We start from the raw sequence: 24,858 nt of genomic DNA on the forward strand, positions 1-24,858 counted from the left end.
AACCGATTCGTTTCATTACCAAGTTTCATCTGTACGTGCGCTAACTCGATACAGCCGATCGTCGCGTCCGATCGAACGTTGTTACTTAGAGACGACGTCCAACTGGTAGAAAAAATACGTTAGCAACTGAAACGCCAATTCTGCTTACCGACTTCTTCCCTTGGTCGAAGGTATCCGCAAAATCTCGAGAGAGTTCGCTCTGCGTTTACGAGGAATCAGAAAGGCAGAGAACAGAGAACGAATTCCACGATAACCGTTCGATATAGGTATGCGTGTACGAACATGGCAGCGTGCGTGCATGCGTGCGTGCATGCGTGCGTGTTATCGTGGCGTCTCCCCGCCGATGCGTTTCACGGCCGACTAGCAGCCAAGCACCGCAGGTTTTCATGATAATTCGAGCCCATGGAGGCAAATGCTTCGAGACAAGTACCCGACATGTGCGATATGTAAATCGGCGAGGCCCATTCGGCGCAACAACGTTTCTAGCCTCGTCTATCGGGAAACCAGCTTCTCGCTAGTAGCTTCAGCCCGCTCGCGGTGAGCGTATTAATCGGGCCTGCCGGCGCATTCGCGTAAACGATCCGGTGATTACGCGAGGCACCGCGCGTTAGTACGCGCCGCGTAATGCTTTGTAATGCGCGGTTTCGAGCCGCGAGATCCGCATCGAAGAACCCTCTCGGTCGTGAGTGGAGCGCGCCACGGAAGTCGGTTCAAACGATATCGTGCACGAACGCGAGGCTGATCCTTGAGATCTCGCGACTCCGCCTCGGAGCTCGTTCGCACGTTCCCGATGTCGGCTATTACCGGCTAACGAGACGACTTTCATCCATCGGGTTAGGTTCGACTTCCGCGGAGCGTCTCGACCGTTCCGTTCCTACTTCCTCGCAGCAGTTTCGAAAAATTTCTCCGACCCCGCGTGTATCCATGTAACAAACTCAATTTGCCGCGGAAACTCGAGCGTTACTCGACAGACTGTTTGAGCAATTGAAATTCAATCGACGCGTCGAGTTTTCTCAAGTTCTACGAAAAGGATCTCGTTGAGCGACGCGCCGCTGGATTCGTTGGTATTCCAACTCGAAGGTTTCGATACTGCTTCCTAGAAAAACTAGCAATTCGCAAGCTATTTGGTCGAACCGACGTTCTCTGTACGTTCTAATTCTTCCGGGATAACGGAGTATCGATATTCTCTGCGCTGTTATACACTTGCAACGTGAGTCTGGACACGATTACGCTACCTTCGCGAGTCGTGAAGGGAGAAAAGAGGTCGGATCCGGACGCTGTCGATCGAATATCTAAACGATATCGTCTCGAGCGATTGGTCGTGCGCGGGTTCCTCATAGCCGTCGGACAATCGTTGGCATTGAACCCAGGTAAAGTCCAGAACAAAATCGTTAAGCGATAACATCCGAGTGGTCTCGCGGTGCGTGGTCGTCGGTACCTTTGTGAGATAAGACGGGTCGTAAATCCGTTAAGAGTCGCGATATCGATCTGCCATTGGACTAACCGTGCTCGCCTATACGATACAATCGGGTCCAGTCGTCAAACATATATCCTTCTCTTTGCCTCCCCGTCCTTCTGTCTCGTATCAGTGGCGTATTCATCGCACGAACCAGTAAGAACCGACGTAAGTCACGATAGAAATAACTCGGCATTGATATCCCTCCGAGTCGAACACGCTAACATTTCGCGTATACGAGGGACCAGGGTATCCTGTCGTTCGATGAACAACGGAATATCCAATCCTTGATATCGCAGCAATAGTGTTACGGTATTTGTTGCCCTCGTGTACACGATACATCGTCGACTCGCATAATTTCGCATCGAGGAAACGCCATCTTCTTCCTGGGTCTTTTCTCTTCGCGCGTCACGTCGCGTCGACGCGATTGCCGAGAGGTACGCGGTGGTTACGCGGCTAGGAGGTAAAGACCGTCAGGTAAAGACTCCGTGAAAACTAAACGAAGGGTGGAGAGGAAGGTAAGCGCGGCGAATGATAAATAGACTATCAGATCGTATCGGCACGCCAGCAGCCCCCGGGCTTATGCAGCGACGTCTCTTCTTTCTTAACCCGACTTTCTCCGCCCTTTCCACTCTTCCGTCCTTATTCTTCGCTCGCTCTATCGTTTCCCTTCTCTTCTTTTTCTTCCTTTTCCATCCGTCTGCCACACGTCGCGCACCCCCGTATCGGAGAAATATCTGTAATATCCGAGTATCGTGCTCTCGCGCCTGTAAGTAGGTACTCGAGCCACTGTGGTTGGTAGCACCGTTGCCCATCGATGATAACGATAATCGTCCAGGATACCCCATTCTCTTTTTATCTCGTCCCGCCATTCCCTACTGCGTTATATTTCTCTTCCGCCTGCAGTCTCATCACTGGCTTCGTTGAAATTTTTTTTTACCAAACGGCCAAGACATTTTTCCCGTAAACGGTTTCCAGCAACACCCACCCTTTTCCCTGCATCCCTTCCAAGATCGTTGTTCTCCATATTTCTGTCCGAACAGGGATGATCTCGTGCGAAGGATTTTACCGGCCACGGGCAGTAAAACTCGACAACGAGTCCGACGTCTATCCCCGATCGAAGAGAACCTTCTGCCCCGAGAACCGTGTGCTCCGTTAAGTCGAAAAGCAAGTAGCGCGAGAAAACCGAAGACGCGCTGGAAAACGCGATCCGCCGGTCCGCTGCGGACCAACTTGAAACCGGATGCAAGCGGCTCGGTCGCGCCATAGCGCGATAATAAAACGGAAACTGCTTCGTTTTATCACGGTGTCCTCCTTTCGATCCGCAATGCGCCGCGCTCGAACCGGGCCGAGCGCGAGAAAAAAGGAATCGATCGGAGCGGGCACAAAAGAACCATTGAATTTATTCGTTCGAATTGATTCTCCTGGTTCGACCACAGTAGCGGAGAAAAAAGGTGCGAGACCGAACGGAGACGAGACGAAGAAACCGTTTCTTTTATTCCGCGTATCGTTAGGACTTACGTGGCCGTCCGAGAGTTCGCGAAACGAGATTTAGCTGGTTCCAGCGGTGATTTGTGGCCCATTGTTCTCCCCCGAGCCGGTAGCCGAAGCAACGACTGGCCCGTGGGAGGGCCAACCGAGGGACCCTAGTAAAAACTCTGCTATCGAACTAATGGTCATTGATTTAACCTGCTGCCGGCTTCGAAACGCGTTCACCAGGCAGCCGACCGCAATAGTTTTTACAGCTACCAGCGCGTTTTCCATCCACACCACGTAAGACAATCCCGGTGCACTTGTTAGAGCGTTAGCAAAATGTGTCCCCGTTTGTTGCGAACAGCTGTTAAATCACTGCGGGCTTAGGCTGAAGAACAAGTTGTTTTAGCAGGTGGAACGCGCTACCGATGAATCGAGCCGAGTCGGTCGAGTTATCGACGAATGCTCTCCAAGCCGATGTCCCGACGAGCATCGTCGTCTGCTGCCATTGTCGTTTTAACTGTAATTAAAGTCCGTTCGGTTCCAATCTCTGGCCAGGAGAATTTTTTTTCTCCGGCAGTCTCTCCATCTTCTTTCGGGGCGGCCTTAAAGACGGCAGAGGACATAATAAAACGATTAACTCGATTCCTGCGAAGTCGGGCGAACACAATGGAGCAGTTAAGGCAACTGTTCTCCGTTCCGCATTATTTATTCCATTAGCGGAGGACACCGGGCAGCGATCCCTTTTTCTTTTATCTGCATATTGTCCGTGAGTCTAGGGCTCTACTTGCCCTTTACAATTGCCGCGACATGTTTGTTGAAACGTTAGATCGTTCTAGCAAGATAACTCCTTTCTTCTGCTGGCAGGTGGATTACGTGAAATCTACTCTGCGTTGTTCGGCGTAAAGAGAGCCCAAGAGCTCTCTCTTTCCCCGGAGTGTCCACCTGGGTCCTCGGATAGCATCCTTTGACATTTTATCTGAACAAGCTGAGGGAGAGGAAGGGCTCGTGGAGCTGGCGTTAATTAAGGCGCGGCCGTTAATTGACGGACAAATCCAGTCGGGAGCCATCGGGATAAATATAGACGTTCGATCGAGACGCGGATCGCATTGTTCGGCGACTTGTCGGCTGTCGAACAACCGCTAACCGTGGAGAAAGATAATCAATCCCCGTGGCTATTGCACCAGCTCGCGTTGTATCTGCCATCCTATCGACGTGAAAATTAAATTAATCCTTGGCGCGCCGCTGACCTGTATCGCAATCCAGCCAGTCCAACCTTTCTCTTCCACTCTTCTTCCTGTGAAACCGAGGACGGAACGATCTCCGTAAAAGAGCAAGTAATAGCACCGTGATACGTGTAACGTTGAACGCAACTTTTGCTGCCGTGTAATCTCTCCATCTAAATTATTAGATTATCCTTTGATTCATTTATCATGGCTCGAGCCACTTTATACGTCTCTCGCATACGTCTCCCTCCACGCGTCTCTCTCCCACGCCCGTTTCCATTCCGTATATTCAACGTGTACACGCGTAGCATAGCGGCACGGAGGCATGCATCTCTTCTTACGAACCCGGGCATACTTTACGTTAAGTATGTGCTCAGACAATATATATACATCGACGCTTATTTTGCTCAATCTCCTCGAGACAGCGTGCCGTACATTCCAGAAGATACCTATCAGGATTTCCATCCATACGCATCTTGTAAAAGTGGCTTCCCTTTCGCCTAAGCCCGCAGCGCAGGATTTCGAGCCCCTAGCAGCGAACCAGAAGAGGCGCCACCCTAGGCGTCATATTATGATAATATACTTATATTCATATGCAATAGGCTTTTCTTGGGAGGAGAGCGGAAGGCGAGGGCAACGAACGCGGCCTACGAGCCATAATGTAATTCGATCGACACTTTAGCCTCGAGATGATGGAACGATGGATCGAAATTGACGGCAAATGCCTGAGTAACAGTGGTTAAGAGCTAGACAAAGAGAGACAGCGACAGATCGTAGACACGCGGCAGACGTTAGATTCCGTCGTTGCAGTTGAGGCATTCGTCGATTAATTCGTTGGCAATTTGGTTCATCGGGATCCACTTTAAAGACACCGTTTTCCTCTAACGCCATTGTGTAGCGAGTTGAAACAAATCGAGAAACACCTACCAGTTAGATCACGGAGAAAAAGTTTCGTGGAAAGCCGTGGAATTACGGTTCCCAAACTGTATTTCCAAATATTCTTACAGGGTCGTTGAAATAAGTCAGGGGATAATACGGAGTTAACGAGCCTTCGATCCTCCTCCCATTCCAGACAAACTTCGACACGTGACGAGACTTCTGACGTATCATGCAGTCGATATTCTAATAATCCAAGCCCTTACAAAGCCACGCGATAACGATTCACCTTAACAACACGGTCACGATAAATTCTAGGTTTCAACGTAGTCTCTTATTCCATTTCCCTTCTCCCTAAAGAACCTTTTTCTCTCCTTTACCCTCCTCGCTCGCTCCTTTTATCGTCCTCTCTTCTACCGATCTATTCATTTTCGTTTCTCCTTGTTTATTATACTCTCGCTCCTCGTTCTCTGATTTTTTATACCAACTATCCCTTTCCCTGTTTTTAAAAGGGTAAACCGTTAAATAATCTTCGGAGGATCTCAAAAGAGATAGATTCTTCGTCTATCACTTCGAAATGATTCCTTTTTTGTGCTTACGTAACGCTTCATAAGCAGCAAGAAGGAACGATATGATTCTGTTCTTCCTCGCGTGGAATGTTTCGGAAGATATCGGGTTCTGACCCTTTGTCCGTCTGGATCAGGGAATCTCGCTGCTAGAAAATGGTTTCCTCTTAAGGGGCGGTCGAGCCACTGACCGGGAAGACGTTAACGCTCGCCGACAACTACTTTTCTCATCGTTTTCCTGCCCGTTACCCAGGATTCTCGTTCGCGGGCCTGCAGTTCCGTGCTCGAAAGGAAAAAGGATTTCGATAGAGGTTCGAAACGATCCCAAGACGGATCTTTTGGTATTACTTCCCTCTTATTTGCCTCGAGTTTTCAGCTTATCATCGAGTTGATAAAAACATGGATATTTTAAGAGATAAGGATACGCCGTTCGTCTTCTCCAAAGACGGCAAGTTCAAGGATACTTTCGTTGAAATGGTAATATAGTTGCGAGATGAATAAAAGGAGACGCACAAAGTAGCGATAAACGTACGTGTAATAGAGAGACGGTTGTGTACGAATGTTTAGCAACCACCCTAAACGGGTAAGCGCGCAAGTATACGCACATCTCGCCCTCTCATACTCCGAGGATCCCATAAGTGCGTTGTCTTGTCGCGCAATAGCGTCTTAGGCACGACATTTCATTACGTCGTTCGGACGAATTCACCCTCTTAGCCGGAACTACTAGCGTCCATAAAGCCGGATGACGATCGTAACAAGTCCCTGGAAACTTTTATGCAACCGAGTGGAACGCATTCGTCGATGAAACGTTTAGTACTTCGCGAACAGAGTTCGTCCAGAGAACGATCCATACGAGGTATATTACAAACGACGAGATAAAGAGCAAAGATACCACTTAAGAATCGTCTGACAGCCGTTTTTGAAACGTGGCGACGAATAAATCCCACCGAGTAATGTCACACGATCGCGACGAAACAACGAGCACCGTAGATCCGGAGATCGTGATCGCGCGAATCACGGAACACAGGACAAAGCTGTCGTTCATTCGTATTCATCGACCGCTTACGAAATGCAGTCGCCCACGAAAGGATACAAAGGGACGTTCTTCTCGTCATCTGTCACGAACAAATTAATTCCGTGACACGCTACCAAAGATAGCTGCTTACGTTAACTTGGAACGACCGTCCCTCGGACCACTTACGGCCATCTTTCGTTCCTCGAAAAATAATTCTTAAAACGCTAAACAAACGCACCTAAACAAACCGACGCTGATTGAACACAGCGATCGCGCACATGCCACACGCTACAAGCGTCCATTTAAACAATCGGATTACGCGTTTCTTCGGGTATAATTAATACCAGGCCGAGCCTCCCGGCGAGAATATGGGCGCAAGAATAGGAATATGCTTTATGAGGGAGTTTATGAAAATGTTCACCGCAGGAGGCGAGGAAACCAGAGGCAAAAGCACCGGCACTGGGACCCCGAGGGCGGCCGTTGTCGTGTCGTATCCTCCTCTGTTCCTTTCTCGCAGGTGACGCAGGCACCACCGCACCCTCGGGAGCCCGCGTATGTCGCAGCCAGATATTACCGCATAATTTTAGGATATTTCACTCGGGCGTCGGATTTCGGCCGGCCGACGCGCGCCAATGGCTTTACGCGCGATCGTTACACGGCCGCGGAAGGACAAAGAAAACGGCGCGACTTTCCCGGGGATTCCAAACCGCAGACCTCAAATCGTGCAAGAAACGTGCATCTGGAAGCGCGTTCGCCAATAGCTTACGGCGAAACACCCTGCAGCGGGCAAGACGCTTGGAACGCCCATAAAAGAAGTATCCAGGCGTGAAGGACGTATAACGAACGTCGATTATCGAATATCGAGCGGACAAATCGAAATTGCACCGAGCGTATAGGATTCCCGCGATTCTATACCGCTGCTCCGCGGGATACCGCTTCCAGGACAATGCCGCGGAATGTGGCCGCGCGACACCTCCCTGTCGTAAATGGCGCCCAGCGATGTGGATCTAAAAACGAGCGTTATTTCTCGCAGCGGCTTATACATCCATTGTACGATGACAAATCGGACATCAACCGGTCACGAGCCGTTTATCCATCAACATCAGTCCAAAGCTCGGCACCAGACATTCCGCGTGAATTGATTTGTACGCGCGTTACACGCTTGGATGTATCGGAACGGACCGACGAGGCCGGACACCTTCTGAAACCTCGCCACATCCGGTCAAATCTCTGCCATGAGAGACGATCGCGAGTATCGAACGAGATTTGCGAGCCGAGTTTAATCGTAAACAGACCTCTAACAACCCGATGGATTTTCCTATCAGCATTTTTCCCATTTCTCGCGTCCGACTTGTCGCGACTACGGCTCCCGCTTCCTGTCGTCCTTCTTCAAGATACACCGGGATTAGCCTCGGCGAGCGAGCTACGTTTTGAAAGTAAGATAAATTGCCGGGGCTCTCGTCTATACGAAACGGTATCATCGACCATCGTGTACTCACATTCGGCAGAGTCGCTTCTCAGAGAAACGCGGTGCATAGACGAGGAAAAGTATGTCGGGGGAGAAATTAACGCATCCGGTTGTTTGTGCACGACACTCGTCCGATCGTTCGTGCAGAAGCAAACTCGCTTCATGCTGCGCTCCTCTATCTCCGCCGCCCGTTTCAGACTTCTGTTACGCGATATACGCCAAGTACGTGGATGAGGACACGCCACGAAGCACGAGATCCTCGTTCCACGAAGCTTGTGCGTCGTACACGATACCTCGCTGAACTGACACAATGCACGCGCCTGCTGCATTCCCCGCTTCTCTCGTCCTTCCCTCGTCCTTTTACCGCCCCCGTTCGTCTCTCCCTCGTCGAGCATTTTCTCGCCTAAGTTGCCTTTCGTGGCTGCGAATTTCGGCCGAACTCAGCGACGATCGAACAGCTCGATCGAATCGAAGGAACTCTTTATCGGCCACGTCCGCGTCGCGTTGCGGGCAACGAGAAACGTAAATTTCGAATCGGTTCTACGGATCGACGGTATTCGCGCGTCGCTTGCGCCATGCACCGCCTTTACGATAATTTACTGTTTATTTACTCGACTGTAATCTCACCGGCGATAAATATCCGGCGAGGGATCGCGAGTGTCGCGTTTTTATTGTGGCCGATCGAGGGACACCGATCGTTCGTTCCCACATGGTCGAATGGAAGGTCGAGCGCGGTCGAGAAAAGAACCAACGGTTAACAATGTAAGGGGCGATTCGAAGACATTTCGAAACGGCGCGTTTGACGCCGATAAAATAATGAACAAACGCGCGTTTGTCATCGCGGCGACAGGTATCCGCCTGGCGATACCTGGACCTGCGAGCCGAGATAAGCATAATTTACCGAGGAGAATGCTTAAAAGAGCGAGCATTATCTTCTCGTGTAAACTATACGCAACGGAGAGTATGCCTCTCACGTGTGCGCGATTATTTCTCGCTACGCGGAAACGGTTAAAGACAATATCGTGAAAATATGGCTATTGTGTATCTGGCCGAGATTATCTAGCCAAACATCGGACTGTAGCTGGCAGATCGATACGTTATCGCGGCCCAGAATCCAATCGGCAGTATACGAGTTCCACGATGTTGCTTAAATACGAAAACGCTCGCGATTTATACCACAGAGTGAGGTATGAAAGCGGATAACGGCGTGGAAATACGAAGTAAATTTGCGCAACTCTCAATTTGCTTCGTAAAATTATATCGTATTTATTATCTAGCTAAACGACAGCTAAAGAAAACGACACGATGTTCCAGAAGCACGCACGAGAGAATCTCGGAGGAGTGGAGCACCTATCGTTAACTCGATCCGCCTCGTCGTCCCTGACAATTTCATTTGCTCCGTTATCTGTCGACCTATCGTCCGGGACATTCGTTACACGTTCGTTAAAAGATGTAACCGAGCGTTGCGACCGATAATGAACCAGACACTCTCGGATCGAAACGAATGGAAGCGGATAAGCCGGGTGCGTTGGGCTATTTGTTGCTACAACGCAACTGCGCGTCGCTCGTTAGGATACCGGGTTATCCCCCGTGTCGTTGATCCAGTTTTCACGCTCGCACGCTACCAGAAGAGAAGAACAAAACGAGAAGGAGGCAATAAATACGGCGAAAGCCGATCCAGCGAATATTTCTGCCGATCTTGTCGATACGGCGGCCTAACGAATCCCGTCCGCTCGTGGAATTTATTTCGATCGGAAAAGTCGACGCTCGACGAATAAATCATGGAATTTTACAATATGCTTCGTGTTGCTACGCGTGTCGGCGGTCGGACACACCGTTGCACCAATGATCACACCTACGTCTTATCGTTTGCGATCGAACGCCGATGCAAATCCGCTACAACGGTCGCAACGCGTCCAACAAAGAGCCGAGTCGACAGCAAACAGGAAAAAACAAATCGGTTTTCTAATTTACACGCAACGCTAAACCCAACATTTTTTCCCGCGGACGGTCCTCGAGTCCCACGATCGAAACAATAACGGATGGTCCTCGGGTCCAACGACGTCCAACGACATGAACAGGATAATCCTATGATCCACGTCTGCCACCCACTTGTACACCCACCGAGTTAAGCAAACGCGGGTGAACACAGTGTCGATTATTCATAGGGGATCGTTGCACCAGGACGCGGTTAACTCGTCGATTTACTCAACACGCGTATCCCTGTGTCTCTGTACGTGATTCGTGTTCTACGGTTTGTTCGCCCGCGATGGAATACGCTCGACACTCACTCGGACATCGAGGACCCACGGTTACCTCAGCCACCCACGCGTCCCGATTTTTCGTCGTTCCTCACCGCAGTCACGGGAACGTGGCGTGATAGGGATGGTAATTTACCGTCATTATAGGTAACTAAGACGGGCGACGTGCGCCAATGGCGCACAAACCGTTCTCATCGAAGGCTGAATTTCACAGCCTCGTTATCGATCGTTGAAATAAACAGTCGATTTTAGCGAGCGTCGGCAATCGAAAACGATGGCTCGCGTGCGTGACAAACGTTCCGTCGACGTTTCCTAAATTGCGCGCGTCCCTATGCCTCTTCTCCAGATATACAAGTACGTAATGATCGCGATGACGACGAAACAGGGAGAGAGAAACGAAGAAAAAGAAGCATCTCCTACGGTATCGCGGTAAGGAAGAAGGAACGTGTCGTGTCGAGGTAACAATTGTTAGCATGTGGAAGTGGAGCGAACGAAGTCATTATGAAAGACACGCGGAAGGAGGAGTACAGGTGTTTTGAAGGTAGCGAGAGATTGGAGCGCCAACGTCCCGAGGGGTGATTACGTCGGAGCGGCGACGCTGAGCGCCCCTTGCCGTGTAATTAACATCGTTAAAACATGGATATTAAATAAATTATAAATAATTATGTTCGACGGCGTTAACGACCACCATCCTAGCCCATAGCGATATGACGCTGCTTCGCTCGGCTACATTTACGTTATCGATTGCAACGTCGAACACAGAGCTTGCGTCTCGACTTCCGTCTGGACTCGGATCCTCGGCTTTAAAGTCCTGGTGAATATTTATTCCGATATATTCCGAAGCGACTCGGTCGGAGGCGACTCGCGAATAACATCTGCTAGACTTAATCGAGAGTTAACGAGCGTCGCGCTGCTTTCGATCGCCGTGAAATCGGATAAACAGCGTTCTCGATGTTTTTACGAGGTCAACCAGAAATCTGGAATTCGACGCGCGAATCGCGAAGCTCGTCGTAAAACTACCCACTACGACGTACTTCCGCGGAATTAACGTCGATAAAAAGCTACGAGCCGTTTTATAACGTTCGCTGCCGCTATAAAAAAAAAAAAAAATAACGTTCGCACGTATCTCGCGACGATGAACGCACTCGTAACGTAAACCGCGCGAGAGTCACACGGTGTCTCTGTATCTGTCACCTATTTTCGTGCGTGTGTTGGTGAATCTTTCGAAACGAATTATCATAATCCCCGTAGTAACGCGACACGTCGTGTCGATTCGCGGCTCGAGCCTTTGAAAAATCTGGTTTCCTCGGTTACCGATGGAAAGCTCGCGCGCCACCGTGCTCCATCATAATCGTAGGAACTTTAAAAGTCGATAATGGCTCAATAACGGGACCCAGTCGAGAGAGCGTACCGGTTTCTAATCTCTGAAAAAGATTAGGCAGCGGAGAAACAAGCCGAGATCTGTCGGATGGCAACTGCCAATCGGAATATCTCGATCGGCCATTATAATTCAAATGGGTCCATTAAATGTATTCACGCGCTATTAGAGCCGGCGCGGATTTTCTCGCCTCTCACGGCCCGTTTTCTCGCGATTGGCCTCGGCAAGGATGTCGGGCGACGAAGTGCACCATATCGATCCTCGCCTTAACGCCGTTTCCATTAGGTTAACGACCCTATCGCCTGATAAACTATTCACCATGCGAATAATTGCGATGCGATTCCGTACATTGCTTCGGCTATCGTCTACCAGCCGTTTCAACAGTAACTACCGACCGAAGATGGAGAGTCATAAATTCGCGTTCCTGCACCACGACGATGTCGGACACCAGGCCTCCATCAACGCCTCGTCGCGATTCTCGTAATTTCTCATCGACGCTTGACGTATAGCTATCGGCGTTAACGACACGGTTCCAACGACGTTAATAAAAACACCGACTACTCTATTACAACGGTAGCCATTAAGCGAGAAGCAATCTGTCGACGAGCTGAATAGCTCAATTGGTCGGGCCGGTTGTCCGACAAGTAGATGATTTTGATTTAGAATCTACTTTGACTCTTTAGATCGCTCCAATGTCTTCTATCTAAACTTTCAACGATCGAACATTCACTCGACGATCGATAGATACTGCCAAGCGAGATTCACCCTGAGGGACAGAGCTCTGACACAGGCCAACAGCTTCGTCGAAAGTCGGACGCCGAGTGGACAGAGGTTCCAGCAGCGAGCAGCACGGAGGGTTGAAACGAATCCAGCTGGTGTTACCCCGTAACCGCAGAGTGGCGCCCGCTAACGGAGACGCCTGGAAGCATCAGGCGTCCCGGCGTCCATGGTTCCCCGGATTGCCACCAGATCGAGATACGACTTCGCTTCTAATCGTGACACGGGGTATATATCGCGCGCCGATAAAACAGGATCGTCGATCCAGCTGTAAGTCTACGATCGATTCAATTATGCTAATCACGGTAAAATAAGTTGCACAACGATTACCACGTCGGAGATCTCAATACCGACAACTTGTTGCGAATAAATCTTCTTGCTTTTTCGTTGCGATCGATCCCGTTCCGTGATAACGTTGGGAAAAGTACGCGACACGAGTTCTATGAGAAACCGCGCTTATGAGAACCTAAATAAATTTACAGCGCCGTCAACACTTGCTCCCGGCATCGAGAGCGATAGGAAGACGATGGAAACACGGGCAAAACGAGTAAAGCGTCATCGATATCGTTTCGTCTGCGACAAGAAGAGTATCGGGACCACCGTGAATGACACGAATCTACGCGGCGACAAGTGCATACAATGGTATCCTGACCGGATATACGGCGAGGAACGAGGAGCATGGAGAGAGAGAGAGAGAGAGAGAGACGTTCTCTTTAACCAGCAGCCACTTCAACCAACTTAACCATCGCTGACTCGTTATAGCATAACGGTTCGACAGTCGACAAAGGTGCGAGATCGCCCCAATCGAAGCGACGTCCTCGATTATCACGCGTTCACAGCTTTATAAAGGCCCGAAAAGCGCGACAGAGGGTGTGCGATGAGTGAACCAGAGCAGAACAGGACGAAGGCGGAAAAAAGAATACAGAAGGGGTGAAATCGGCGACCCCGTTGATTCGAAGAGATTTGAGGCTCGTAACGAGGGTGCAGAGGATCAGGGGGCATCTGTCAAACAGTGTCTTTGAAAATAAAAAAAATGCAGTCTCAAAGGTTCCGAGCACGCGCGTATCGCAGTTTTCGATCCTCTATTTCCTCGTCCCTCTACCCCGTTGATTCCCTTTTAAATACTCGGGAATGGAGTGGGCGACGATTAAAATTTGAAAATTACACGAATACTCGCAATATTTTTCACTCGCACGACCCGATAGTCGTTTAAAGGGGGAATATTTTTGTCCGGTACGGCGAGGCAATTATTTGGAACCAACGAATCGATCTATCAAGTGAAATACACGCGAAACCGGCAAATATTACGCGAGTCAAATTAGTCGAGTGGAAGAGAGCAACAGTGTTGAAAATCGAAATACATGGCTTGGTTATAACACCCATCAAAGTCGAGCCGTGCGAGTGACAATCGAACGACACGCACCGACGTACGAAAAATACAAAAAGAGGCGCGCGTGGAAACGGCGCGCGGAGTGGTTTACCTGCAATGCTATTTTTGCGACAGGTACGCAACCAGTGCGTAAGCGCGGCGAAAAAAAGAAAGCGGACGGGGTTCGTCAGAGGAACATTATATACGTGGCTTGGCACCCCTTTTGCCACTCGCGAACACAATGAGCGGCTTTGTTGAAAATTTCTGCGGGCTTTTGACCCCGGTTTTCCGCGTTCACCCACCCTGCCTCTCGCCATTTTCGCCCATGCATTTCGTTCCCCAATACCCTACCGATCGGCTCATACGCCACTGAGTTCCCATAGGAAGATTCCCGTTCCCCATTCGACGCCGATCCCGTGAAATCCGGCTCATTAAATCGCTTGACGTATTTCGAGATGGCACGTTCGCACGCGCTTCCAGCTCCTATCAAAGGCAACGCTCTGCTCTTCTTCTACCAGCCTCACGATGCGTTTGCACGCGTCGAAAAATCAAATCCTCGCCCTCTCAAAGCCCCGTTACGATAATGAATATATTAAATGTAAACAGATTAGGAACGACTTCTCGGTGAAATTCTTTCGCGCCCCACGATCCCTTCTCGTCTCTCGAGCGTTAGATCGTCCGTTAGAGGCGAGAAACGAGTAGCTGGACAATCGATAACGACGAGATAAATTATTCAAAAAGTATCGTTACGACCAGCTGAAATTATTTATAAAACAGAGACCGGCCGTGGTAGTCGCTTTATCGCCGCTAATGAGCCCGTAAGCCCTCGAGGAGACAAGTAGATCGTTGATGCAATTATGGTATCGGGTCTTGTGAAAAACAAATCTCGTTAAAAGTAAGCAGGGAAAGTGGAGTCTATTAGGAGCGAGTGCAAGATACAGGTATCGTCCAAGAGAACGCTGAACAGATAAACGCAATGACCATGGGGGTCGGACTCATATACAAGCGAACAAAGATCAGATACAAACAAAGAGACTCTTTCCACATTAACCTTACGTAACGAGCAAAGCTCACGACCGAATGCGTTCGCGAGTTAGATCGATACTGCCACATGGATATAGCATCGTTTTGATTCCAGTTGTGTCCATGGTGGTTGCTTTCGCTGCTCGGCGCGCTTTTCTCTTTATACGTTTTCGCTTTCTCGGCTTACGTCCAGGCAGCGCAGCGTCCGAACGAGCGTACTCGAAAAAATGAATACGCGCGTGCTGTGGATTCGCGGACAGAACGAACGAAGCTTTGATCCTTTGAGAAGAACGCTTTGCGGACTCGACGGCAAAAAGGCGAGTTTAGGTTCCATCCCACTTGTCACAGTAAATAGTAATAAATGTTGCCTCCGTATCGCTTCATTGACGAACCGGCCGACGAACTTTTTCCAACCGAGTCGTTCTCCTCGAGCGAAACAGTCGACCCGAACGCGCACTGTCTGCGAATCGAAAGCCGTATCGAAACGCTTTCCATCAGGTTGCCAGTTTCCCCCGATATGAATCGAACTTCCAACTATCCTCTTCGAAGCGTCTGTTCGTCTTTGGCAAGTTAATGCGAAATCGATGTTATCGATATTCAGTAATTAAATCTTCTCGCTATCTACGTGAAATCGCGAATTACCTCGAAATGACATGACATTTTTGTAATAATTGGTTCTATAACGAGGTAGATTTGCACAGTTAAAACGTCCCTTTTGCGTCATCTGCACCTCTATAGCCGTTCCTATGTACGACGAGTCGTAACAGAGTGTCTCATCGACACCGACGAAGCACGGACGGAATTTAACGATTCGCATCGACGATTCTTCGTCCAGTGAAACGCAGGCGAATACCTGACACTCGCCAAGCCGAGACTGGGCTTCCATCGCTCATTGGAACTATGCTAAATACCATCTAACGAATACATACGGGTAGCTCTCTTTGATACAAAGCTTCTCTGCTTTATATAAAGCGGCGGCGAACTATTTGCCCTGTGGTCCACAGAATTTCAGCCTATGATGAAAGATCTAATGAACCTTTGCCTGTTTCGCACAGCGTACACGCTATTCGGCCAGGGGATCGGTTACTGCGTCCACGGTCCGTCGCTAATTAATTAACATTCTCTCGGAAAAATTCGCACGGTTGCGTACATTTTGGATAATTGGCTCATTTTCACGAATATCGCGCTTCAAACTTCTCCGCGTTACTCGTTCGATCCACGTTCTGCGGTGAAAATGCAAAACCGTACGCTTTCAACCGTCCATACGGTCGTTCTCATCGTATTAGTACCCGATCAGAATTCGTAAAAAAAAGAGGCAGGAAAAAAGGGAAAACGAAGAAAGCCAGAGAGGGATAAGAGAAAAAGGCTCGTCGAGCCTTCTCCAACGCCATCTCCAACGAGCACATGGAACGCGTCTCCTCGCAGACAGACGCGTGAGACTCGCAACCGCGGGAATTCGGTAACCGATCGCCGAGAGAGGTAATTAGCCCGAACCAATGAAATTAAAACGATTTTACTCCGGCGCGTTTGCGAGTTTTTTATCCGTCGGATAACTACGCCCGCTACTACAGCCCAGTCCAGGTAGACCGACCGTCAATGTACTTGTGCGGTAAATGGCACATAAAACGAGTCTGGCGCACGTCACCAGACGCGTGAATGCCTCCTCTTTTCTGACTCTCGTCTCTTTCGTCAACTTGTTCCTTTTACAATGGTAAAGAGATGCTGTGACGGGGGACACGTTCCGACAGCCGAGCAGATTCGAATCTCTAATTAATAGAATGCAGATTTATCCGTGTATTAAAGTCGTGCGAGATACGTACCGAAATCACATAGATGCGCCTGTAAGCCGCTTACGACCACTTGTACAACGACGGAAACCACTTTTCGAGATAAGTTGTAGATCTCTAATCTCTTGGTCTTTCTCTTTCCGGCCTCCCATCCGTACAGTTCCGTGCCCCTCTCCCATCGTCTCTTTCTCTCGTTAAACCACCAGCCCCGGATTAGGACCCTCTGCCGTTCGTCGAATATTCGTACAAGGATCGTGCCGGGTTTCGAGTTGTTACCAACTTTTTGCGAATCTACTGCTGCTAAATTCGCAGAAGGAAATAATACCGCGCGTTAATTAACGGACGGCGCTGTTTAATCGACGTGGTGACTCTCGTTTTCATGTCAGAGGCATAATTAGTGGAAGGGAGGAAAATATATTTACACGTTGGCATTCGACAAGTACGCGGCGATACTTCTCGCGTTTTAATAACGGATTAATATATGTATCAGCGAGGACACAAAGGTGCCGTCGGCGTTAGTTGGCCAGAGGAAGAGAGGAGAGTAAACTGGCGGAAATGCGAAGAGGGGATTTGATTTCCAACCCGTGGAAAGAAACCCTAGTCGTTACGTAATTAATTTCGCGGTACTGCGAGACTCGTTAAAAATTTGAACTGCCAGCCAATCATCGCCAACGGCGCGATACGAAAACACGGAATTTACTGAATTTGATTTTCTACCCTACGTGCCTTTCGTATCGTTTTACCCAAATTAATCGTATGCGAACCACACGCGTGCGAAATCGTTCGAACGTGTTTCCGTGTAAACTCGGAGCGCGATCGGAACGAAACTGCGCGACACGCGACAACTTCGTTAGAATGGCACGCGTACCTATCTTTCGCGAATTTGTTTTACGATTCGCGAGATGAAGATCGAACGACGAAACCAATTTCCGCGATACGAAAGGACGCGATACTTAAACGAGCGAAAAGACGCGGAATTGAGCCCGCAAGAGGATATCTCGGATACATACGCGCCGAAAACGCGCATCTCGTCACAGGATATGGGACGTCTGGGAAATGAATTCGCTACTTGGTCGGTGAATATGGTACTCCGTTAAGACTTCTACGTGGCTGGAATGCGTCACGAAACAGAAGTGCACAGTGAGTGGCTGGCAACGTGCGCTATACATTTTATGACTCTATCGGAACCACGATGTCAGGCCGCCACCGCGTCGCGGAATAACTAGTCTGACTGGACGCAGCCAGTTTTCTCATCCCACTGCCATGTTCTTCGATACCTGAACAGGAATAACGTTCCCCTTAATAATCCGCATTAGTTAACAAGCTACTAAAAGCAGCACAATTAAAACAACGAACGCAGCCCGCTCGAGTATCCTCGGTGCAATCGGACTTGCTAATCTTCTAAAGGCAGAAATAACGATCGAATGGAGAACGAACGATAGTCGTTTATGTACGGTAGAGTTAATACGATGGTGCAAGGAGGAGGCGGTAAAGAACCCCGCAAATCCGTGTACCGAGCGAATTCAACGTGTGGTCGAAGTAGATTGGTCGAAGAGATCGGTAAAGTGGCCGGTGGTCTCGTGTTTCGTGAACTTTAATCAGACGGACCAAACTCTCTGTGTTTCGCTGCTACGTCGTACTTAATGGAGCCTGCCTATCCTGGCCCTAGTCGATGCCCGACATAGCCGGAAATCCGCGCAAAATCCCCCTAAACCGCAAGATAAAGTTGTACGCTCTATCGGGAGGGACGATGAACAACCACGTCACTTTGCGAGCCACGACCCGAAGCATCCCTATACCTTCGATTTCGATTCATTCGCGGTCTAAGAATGCTTCGCGGACCCTTCCATTTCTACTATTCTAACTTCCGATTCGTTACCAGTTATTCCCTTCCTATAGAAGAGATTCGAATCTCGAAGGTTCTAAGGTGGGGAAATTGTAAAACCGTGATCTAACGCTTACACAATCGTACGCCTAATGTAATTGAACCAGACACGCAGTTACCAGCTATACCCCAGGTTTCTAGAAACTACACGAAATACTATATATTGCCGAGAACATCTTGAAATTGGTGGAGAGTACGCCGAATGACCGGTACCTCGGTAAACTTTGATCAGTCGGGACCGAACTCTGCGCGCGTCTAATCCCACTAACTTAATGGCATCGTCTCTCTCTCTCTCTCTCTCTCTCTCTTTCCTGGTATTCGACGCGAATACCAACTCAAGCCCGAACGTCGTATCGTCAACTAGAAGTACATGTTGCGTCGGAAGCTGATACGAGCCTCGCGGACCGCCAACAACCGTTCTATTCATCGTCAGAGTTCAGATATTTGGGATGAGTTATTACGAGCAAGTCGCAGGGCAGACCTATCATTCTACGGAATGCTCGCATCGCGTGAATCGAGTCGCCGATTCCGAAAAAGATCGCGGTCGTTTCTTTTCGAATTTAGGACAGCGAGTTTAAAAGCGTAGTAAGGTCGATCGAATTATATCGGCGTAGATACGAAGCGGACGAAAATAGCGGCAAGAAGAACGATTTATTGAACGAAGATACAAGGAATTAGTAAATTATAAGCTACTGCGATAGAAAAGCCGTTAATTCTGACGACGCGGCAGCGGTCGACGATTACAGCGAGACCATTAGAAGGCAACAGTCGTGTAAGGGTCGTAGAGTGATAGCCACAGATCATTAAGTGACGCGACTTTGCACGAGACAGATTGAGAACTTGATCAAAGTGGATCGCTCTATTCTTATTTGATTCTCTATTCAATATGGATTTACGCGATTTAAAATTTTTATTGTGGGCTTTTCGTCGCAGAAACGAAGATCTTTCGATATCGATGCAGGAGTTAAACGATGTACTTTCGTAATATAATTGCCGCCGAATTTTATTATATAGGGTATAATTACTCTTTAAACACCATGTACAATGCAATTTGCGAGCGTCGCTTTATCGTCGACGCCCTGATTCTCATTTTCGCCGATGGTCTGGGGTTTCAGAGCGTGGCGGGAGATATATTTTTCGATCGAACGAAACGGGAAAACGCGACACAGTCTATCGAGAACATAATTTACTTACTTTTGTTGATTATTGTTTGCGGTGGGCATGGGGGTCGGCACCCTCGGCGGCGGAACTGGTATCGCTTTTCTTCTTCCTCCACCTGTTTGATGTATGGTCGGAGTAACGCGTCCGGTCGGTGCTATCCGGCCAGCCGTTCGAGGTCTCTCTGTCCGTACTTCCATATCGTTTCTGGAAATAATACAAAATGTCGCGTTGTCAAGCCTGCAGAGATAAAACTTCAGGGATTCTTCTTTCTATTTTTTCTTTTTTTCTTTTCGTCTCTTTTCCGTCGGCTGATTTCCACGTGTGTACCCGTCGTCCTCTATACCGTCTGTACGGTGCACGTAGAGAAAAAGAAAGGAACGATCCAGAAATTGCGACGAGGAAACGAGTCACGTAAAAGGCAGTCGACAAAAAAAACGAAATTATTACGAGACGCATTAGTAACCGGGACACAAAAGTGCCATTTTCTCTTGTGCTCGCAAGGCCAGGCAGACATCACAGAGATTGCCGGTGAACTTCGAAAGAGCGATTCCGAAAGTCGCGTGCACAGCGTGCGGAGTACACAGAGGAGAGGCCCGTAAAAAGGAGACGGAAAAATCACGGGGACCGAGCGCGCGAGACAGGAACCGAATCCCTCGCTTCTCCGCGCGCTTTGTTCGTCACGTGCTTTCGCGAAATCCTATTCGACCTTTAAACGTTTTAATTATTTCCGAAACAATTTCCTCCGATATGCGGCTGCGGCCAAACAATACGCTGGTCTGCCTAGCGTGCTCGAATTTTTTTTATTTTACATCGCGAGCATACGCGCAATACCGTATCGCCACTTTCATAATCGCCGCTTTATTTAAACGTATCATTAATTCTCCGTTATTCTTTCAACCCTTGTGTTCCCACCTACGCGATTCCGCGGCAACAATGTGGCCTGTCCAATTATTTTTACAACTGCACAGGGTAAAAACAGCCGTGCGGGTTAAGCGAAACACGAATACCAGGCGGACGTGTGTTCCTAATTAAGCGCATGCCCTCGCTAATTTACCTCGATAAAAACGATAGAATCTAGTCTGGTGCTGGTACTCGAGCGTATCCCCGAGACGGTCGTCTGTTCGTGTGCGAATGCGTCGAACGCGTTGCATAGGACGCGCGTACGTGCACGTAGCATTTGCGTAACGGAATTTCAATTAATGATCTGCGTACGTCAGACTGCCGCGAGCCATTTCAATGAGCGCTTTCAACGTAGCCTGCCACCAAAGTGACGCCCGCGGTCTCTCCCCTTGCCCCTCTCGCGTGCTGGTTTTCTCCGTTTTCCGCCATTCCCCTCCCCTCCTTACGTTCATGTAACCTCGCCACCCTTAATTCGGTTCCAATCTTTCTTCTTTCTCTACCACACGATTGACTGCGTCGCCAGTGTTCCCGTGATTCGCGTCGTAGTCTCGACGTTTGTATCGCGTTCGAGGTGGAAGGGTAACGTTTCGCGCAGAGAAGTCGGTACTTCCGCTGTAAGAAGAAAAAAAAAAAGAGAGAAGTCGATCCCGAATTTCCATTCGACACACGGAAACTGGCGGGAGCAGGAGCCTTCGGTTGCACGACTCGTACGAGGAAACCAATTGAAGAAAGGACGACGTTCGAAGGTACTCGCGAACCTTCTCAAGCGTGACTCGAAATCACGGAGCATCAAAAGATCCTCGAGAGGAAAAGACGAGCAAGAAAAAGGGTTAAAGTTGCGCGCTGCGCACTTCCGAAGCCCCTCGGTGCAAAAAGTCGTGAATGCGTTCGGGAAAACATAATGTATAGCGAAGAGAAGCGGCAGGCACAGCGTTGAAGATGAGTCGAAAAAGGCAACTCCTTCAGGAAGCAAGCGGCGTGACGGATACTTGTACCCTCTCGTGGGATCCATTCTTCGAAATTCGTCGGTTCCGCAATCTGGCCGCTCTACCGGAAGAAGTGCGAGCTTCGTGAACTTCCGCGGAGCTCTTTCAACGGGATGCATATATCGTTAAGAAGGCGGAAGACACGAGAAAGACGATAGCTACTTCATTCGTTTTGCGAAGAACAATTCTAGAAGCTGATCGAAAAATGGATCAATTAAATATTAATCGTTCGAATTGGTGGCACGACGAGTAACCTGGTTGTAACAGGAGAACGAAAGGAAGCGAACTTCCTGCTACGAGCAGGATATTCCATTAACCATCGAGATGTAGTTTCTTCGACACGTGCCACCACTTGGATTCTAGCGATTCGTCGATCGTCTTCCGCTCGTCACGCGGATGAATCGTATTCGAAAGCGCAGCGAAAATAATTCAATTGGCACGCGCATAAATCACGCGGAAAGGAAGACGCAAACAGGTGTGTCCGTTCAGCCGGAGACCTTCGTCCCCGCGCGCCTCGACGTCGATACAATCGCAGTATCGACTCTCTGTAGCGACAATTCAACTGTCAGGACAATCGAATCAACGAAGGCTCCGATGCGCGATACCTCCGCGACACGCTTCGATGAACTGTACCGTACGCGTACACAATGAGCTCATTAAGCCTGAATGCGATTCAATTATGCGGGCCAATCAATGTAAATTCTCATCTGGACGTCTTCGAAATGATCCTGCGTTCCGACGAAACGCTCGTGGAGTATACGCGTACGTGGTGTTAACCGTGATGAACCGCGAATCAAAGGACAAGAGATGATCCGCGAAAATGACGACGGCCGATATCGACTTTCAATGGAGACCAGTCAGTCCCAAGTCGAGATTATCGTTTTTAATCACCGACCCACCGCAACCCCTCTTGTTCTTATTCAGCGTCCTCGACGCATCGCCTCGTTCGACGCCTCGTTTCACCCGTCTAACTCGACCGAACGACCTGTCGAAAGAGGAGAACGAGCAACAACCCCTTTCGCGTTCCCAACAACGAAACGTTTCGGCGTAAACAGAAACAGGATATCCCGCGAAAGAAGCCTCGCAGCGATCCGCGAGGCTCACCCTCCTTGATACCCATCGCGGGGGAGGACACAATCGAAGCGAGAAAAGGACACGGTTCGCGCAATCTCTCGAGCGTAGTGCAACATTGTTGTCACAGATGCTTTGCTCTCTCACAAAGAATAGAGATGGAGCAGCAGAATGCTGTTGGGTACGATCATTATTTCTCGATGTATAGCGTAGCGAGTCGGGAACTCCGAGAAGACAATGCACGTAGGCAAGTTGGTTAAAATATGCAGCCCCCGGCGTGCGTGGATTCGCGCGTTTTGCGTGTCTACGTGTATCAACGAACGCCCGAGCACGTCTAGAAGGGGGTGAGCAGCGTGAGAGGAGACGGAAAGCGGAGTCGCGAGGCTCGTATGTATTCGCGAATAAACGCGAACGCGTACACGACGTCGTGTACACAGGTGGAAAGAAAAAAAAATCCTGTCGCTGGTCGACACGGCGAGACGAGGGCTCGATGAGGGAGAGAAGGTCAGAGGAAAAGAAAGAGGGGCTGGAAGCGAGAAAGGGAGGCGAAAACAAACTCCTGCCACGGTAGAGCTGCGCACAATGAAGGCATCTGCTTAGCAAATTGCGAAAAATAATCACGTTTACCCGGGATTCGAGTATGCGAACAGAGGCATCTCGAAAGCTGTCGTATCCGTATAACACAATAACACCTACTCGAGAGTCGACAAATGCGTTGAGAGAGAGAGAGAGAGAGAGAGAGAGAGAGAGAAAGGCAGAGAGAAGTCCAAGCTACCCCTAGATACGAGGCTATAAGGGAAAACACACTTGTTGAAAATACACGGGACGCGGAAAGAAAGAGAAAAAAAATAAAGCGACGTATTTCTACCAGCATACGGACGAAAACAATGTATCGCATTGCGAAGGTACGAAAGTTGATGGTGTTGAATCCAGCCGGGCTCGCGATGCCCCAGACGCGTCCTCCCTCTTACGACGAAGCCAGGATCTCTTTCTCGCCACCGGGCTCCTCGCTCGCGAGGCGATGAATACACGCCACCTGGTCGACGATATCGCGTTTTCTTCCCAACCTCGCGACACGATCGCTCCTGAATCCATTTCCGCGGCAGTAATTATTTTTACGGTATATTAAGTCGGCGAGAAAGTTGCGCGTTATTGAAATTATGGAAATCGTGCAGCTTGTATTCATGGTTTCACGCTTCCGCTCACACAGCCTCCGCACGCACAGAGTACACCGCTCCGGGACGAATCCACCAACACGCATTACTATCTATCCTTGTAATTTCATGAAATATTTCGTGTTCAGCCGTATCCTCGTTCCAGTCTTTTACACATCCCGCCAATCCTGTTATCCTGATTCGCGTATCGAACCTTTTCATTCAAGTCTTCCAGCCTCGTCGCGTTACTCTCACACCTGGTGCGCCATGCATTCTAAAATCCATCTAGTCTATTATCTCCACTCCATCGTGTACACCGCGTCGACGAGATTTATTCGTATTTCGCCATATTTCTCGTACAATGGCCAACACACAACACCGAATCGATCGATTAATTCCGCTCAATGGAACAGTAACGAAGCGATCGGTGTCACGCGTCAAGCTGTTCGCGCCATTTGTTACGACCGCGATCGCGCGAATGATTCTCTAAGCGGAATCCAGGAAGACGTCGGACAGAGAAAAAATATTTCCTTGTTCGCGAGCTCGTTACGGAGCCATCTGAAAATTTATCGACGCTATTTACACTGGCTGCAACATCGAGGATCTGTCGATTCCTATTAATCATCGACGCAGCGGTACACAGCTCTGTGCAACGGTTCGACTAAAACGCATACAGGAGTTTCTCATCTCGTGACGTGGTCAGCACATGTGACTAGTCCCGTTCTGTTCTCATGGCAATCCCGTATCGAAAATATCACGTGCTCGACACACTGCTGCGACTGACCCTCTCTCCGTGTTCTTCCAACGATCGCATTGTAGCGCATGACGGATCGTGATCGCCGCGAATCATGACAGAATTAGTATATCCAATGTTCGGACGGTTGCGATCCTGATAGCGGCTACGTGTAAAGTTTTCAAATTGATGGAACTCGTGGAAAATGTACGCATTTCGACGATACATTTTAGGTAAGAATAGAAAGAAATCTCGTGGAATACCAGTGATATCGAAACAACGTCCGCGCGTTT

General features: G+C 49.2%; 1 protein-coding gene across 5 annotated transcripts in view; it reads right to left on the minus strand.

Annotated features, from left to right (window-relative positions):
- Positions 1 to 24,858, minus strand: part of LOC117204671 — a 258,060-nt gene that overhangs the window by 196,629 nt on the left and 36,573 nt on the right. For 4 of the 5 annotated variants that reach the window (XR_004487117.1, XM_033442289.1, XM_033442321.1 and 1 more), the window contains exon 2: positions 19,755 to 19,925. Coding sequence is in view for 3 of the 5 variants with exons in the window: in XM_033442289.1 (XP_033298180.1) it covers positions 19,755 to 19,918 (164 nt within the window). In the remaining 2 variants the exon portion in view is untranslated. Of the gene's footprint in view, positions 1 to 19,750; positions 19,926 to 24,858 lie in introns of those variants that run through there. The other variant, XM_033442303.1, reaches the window with a different exon arrangement.

Source organism: Bombus bifarius, unplaced genomic scaffold, assembly GCF_011952205.1.
Source record: "Bombus bifarius isolate JDL3187 unplaced genomic scaffold, Bbif_JDL3187 scf7180000007966, whole genome shotgun sequence".
NCBI lineage: Eukaryota > Metazoa > Arthropoda > Insecta > Hymenoptera > Apidae > Bombus > Bombus bifarius.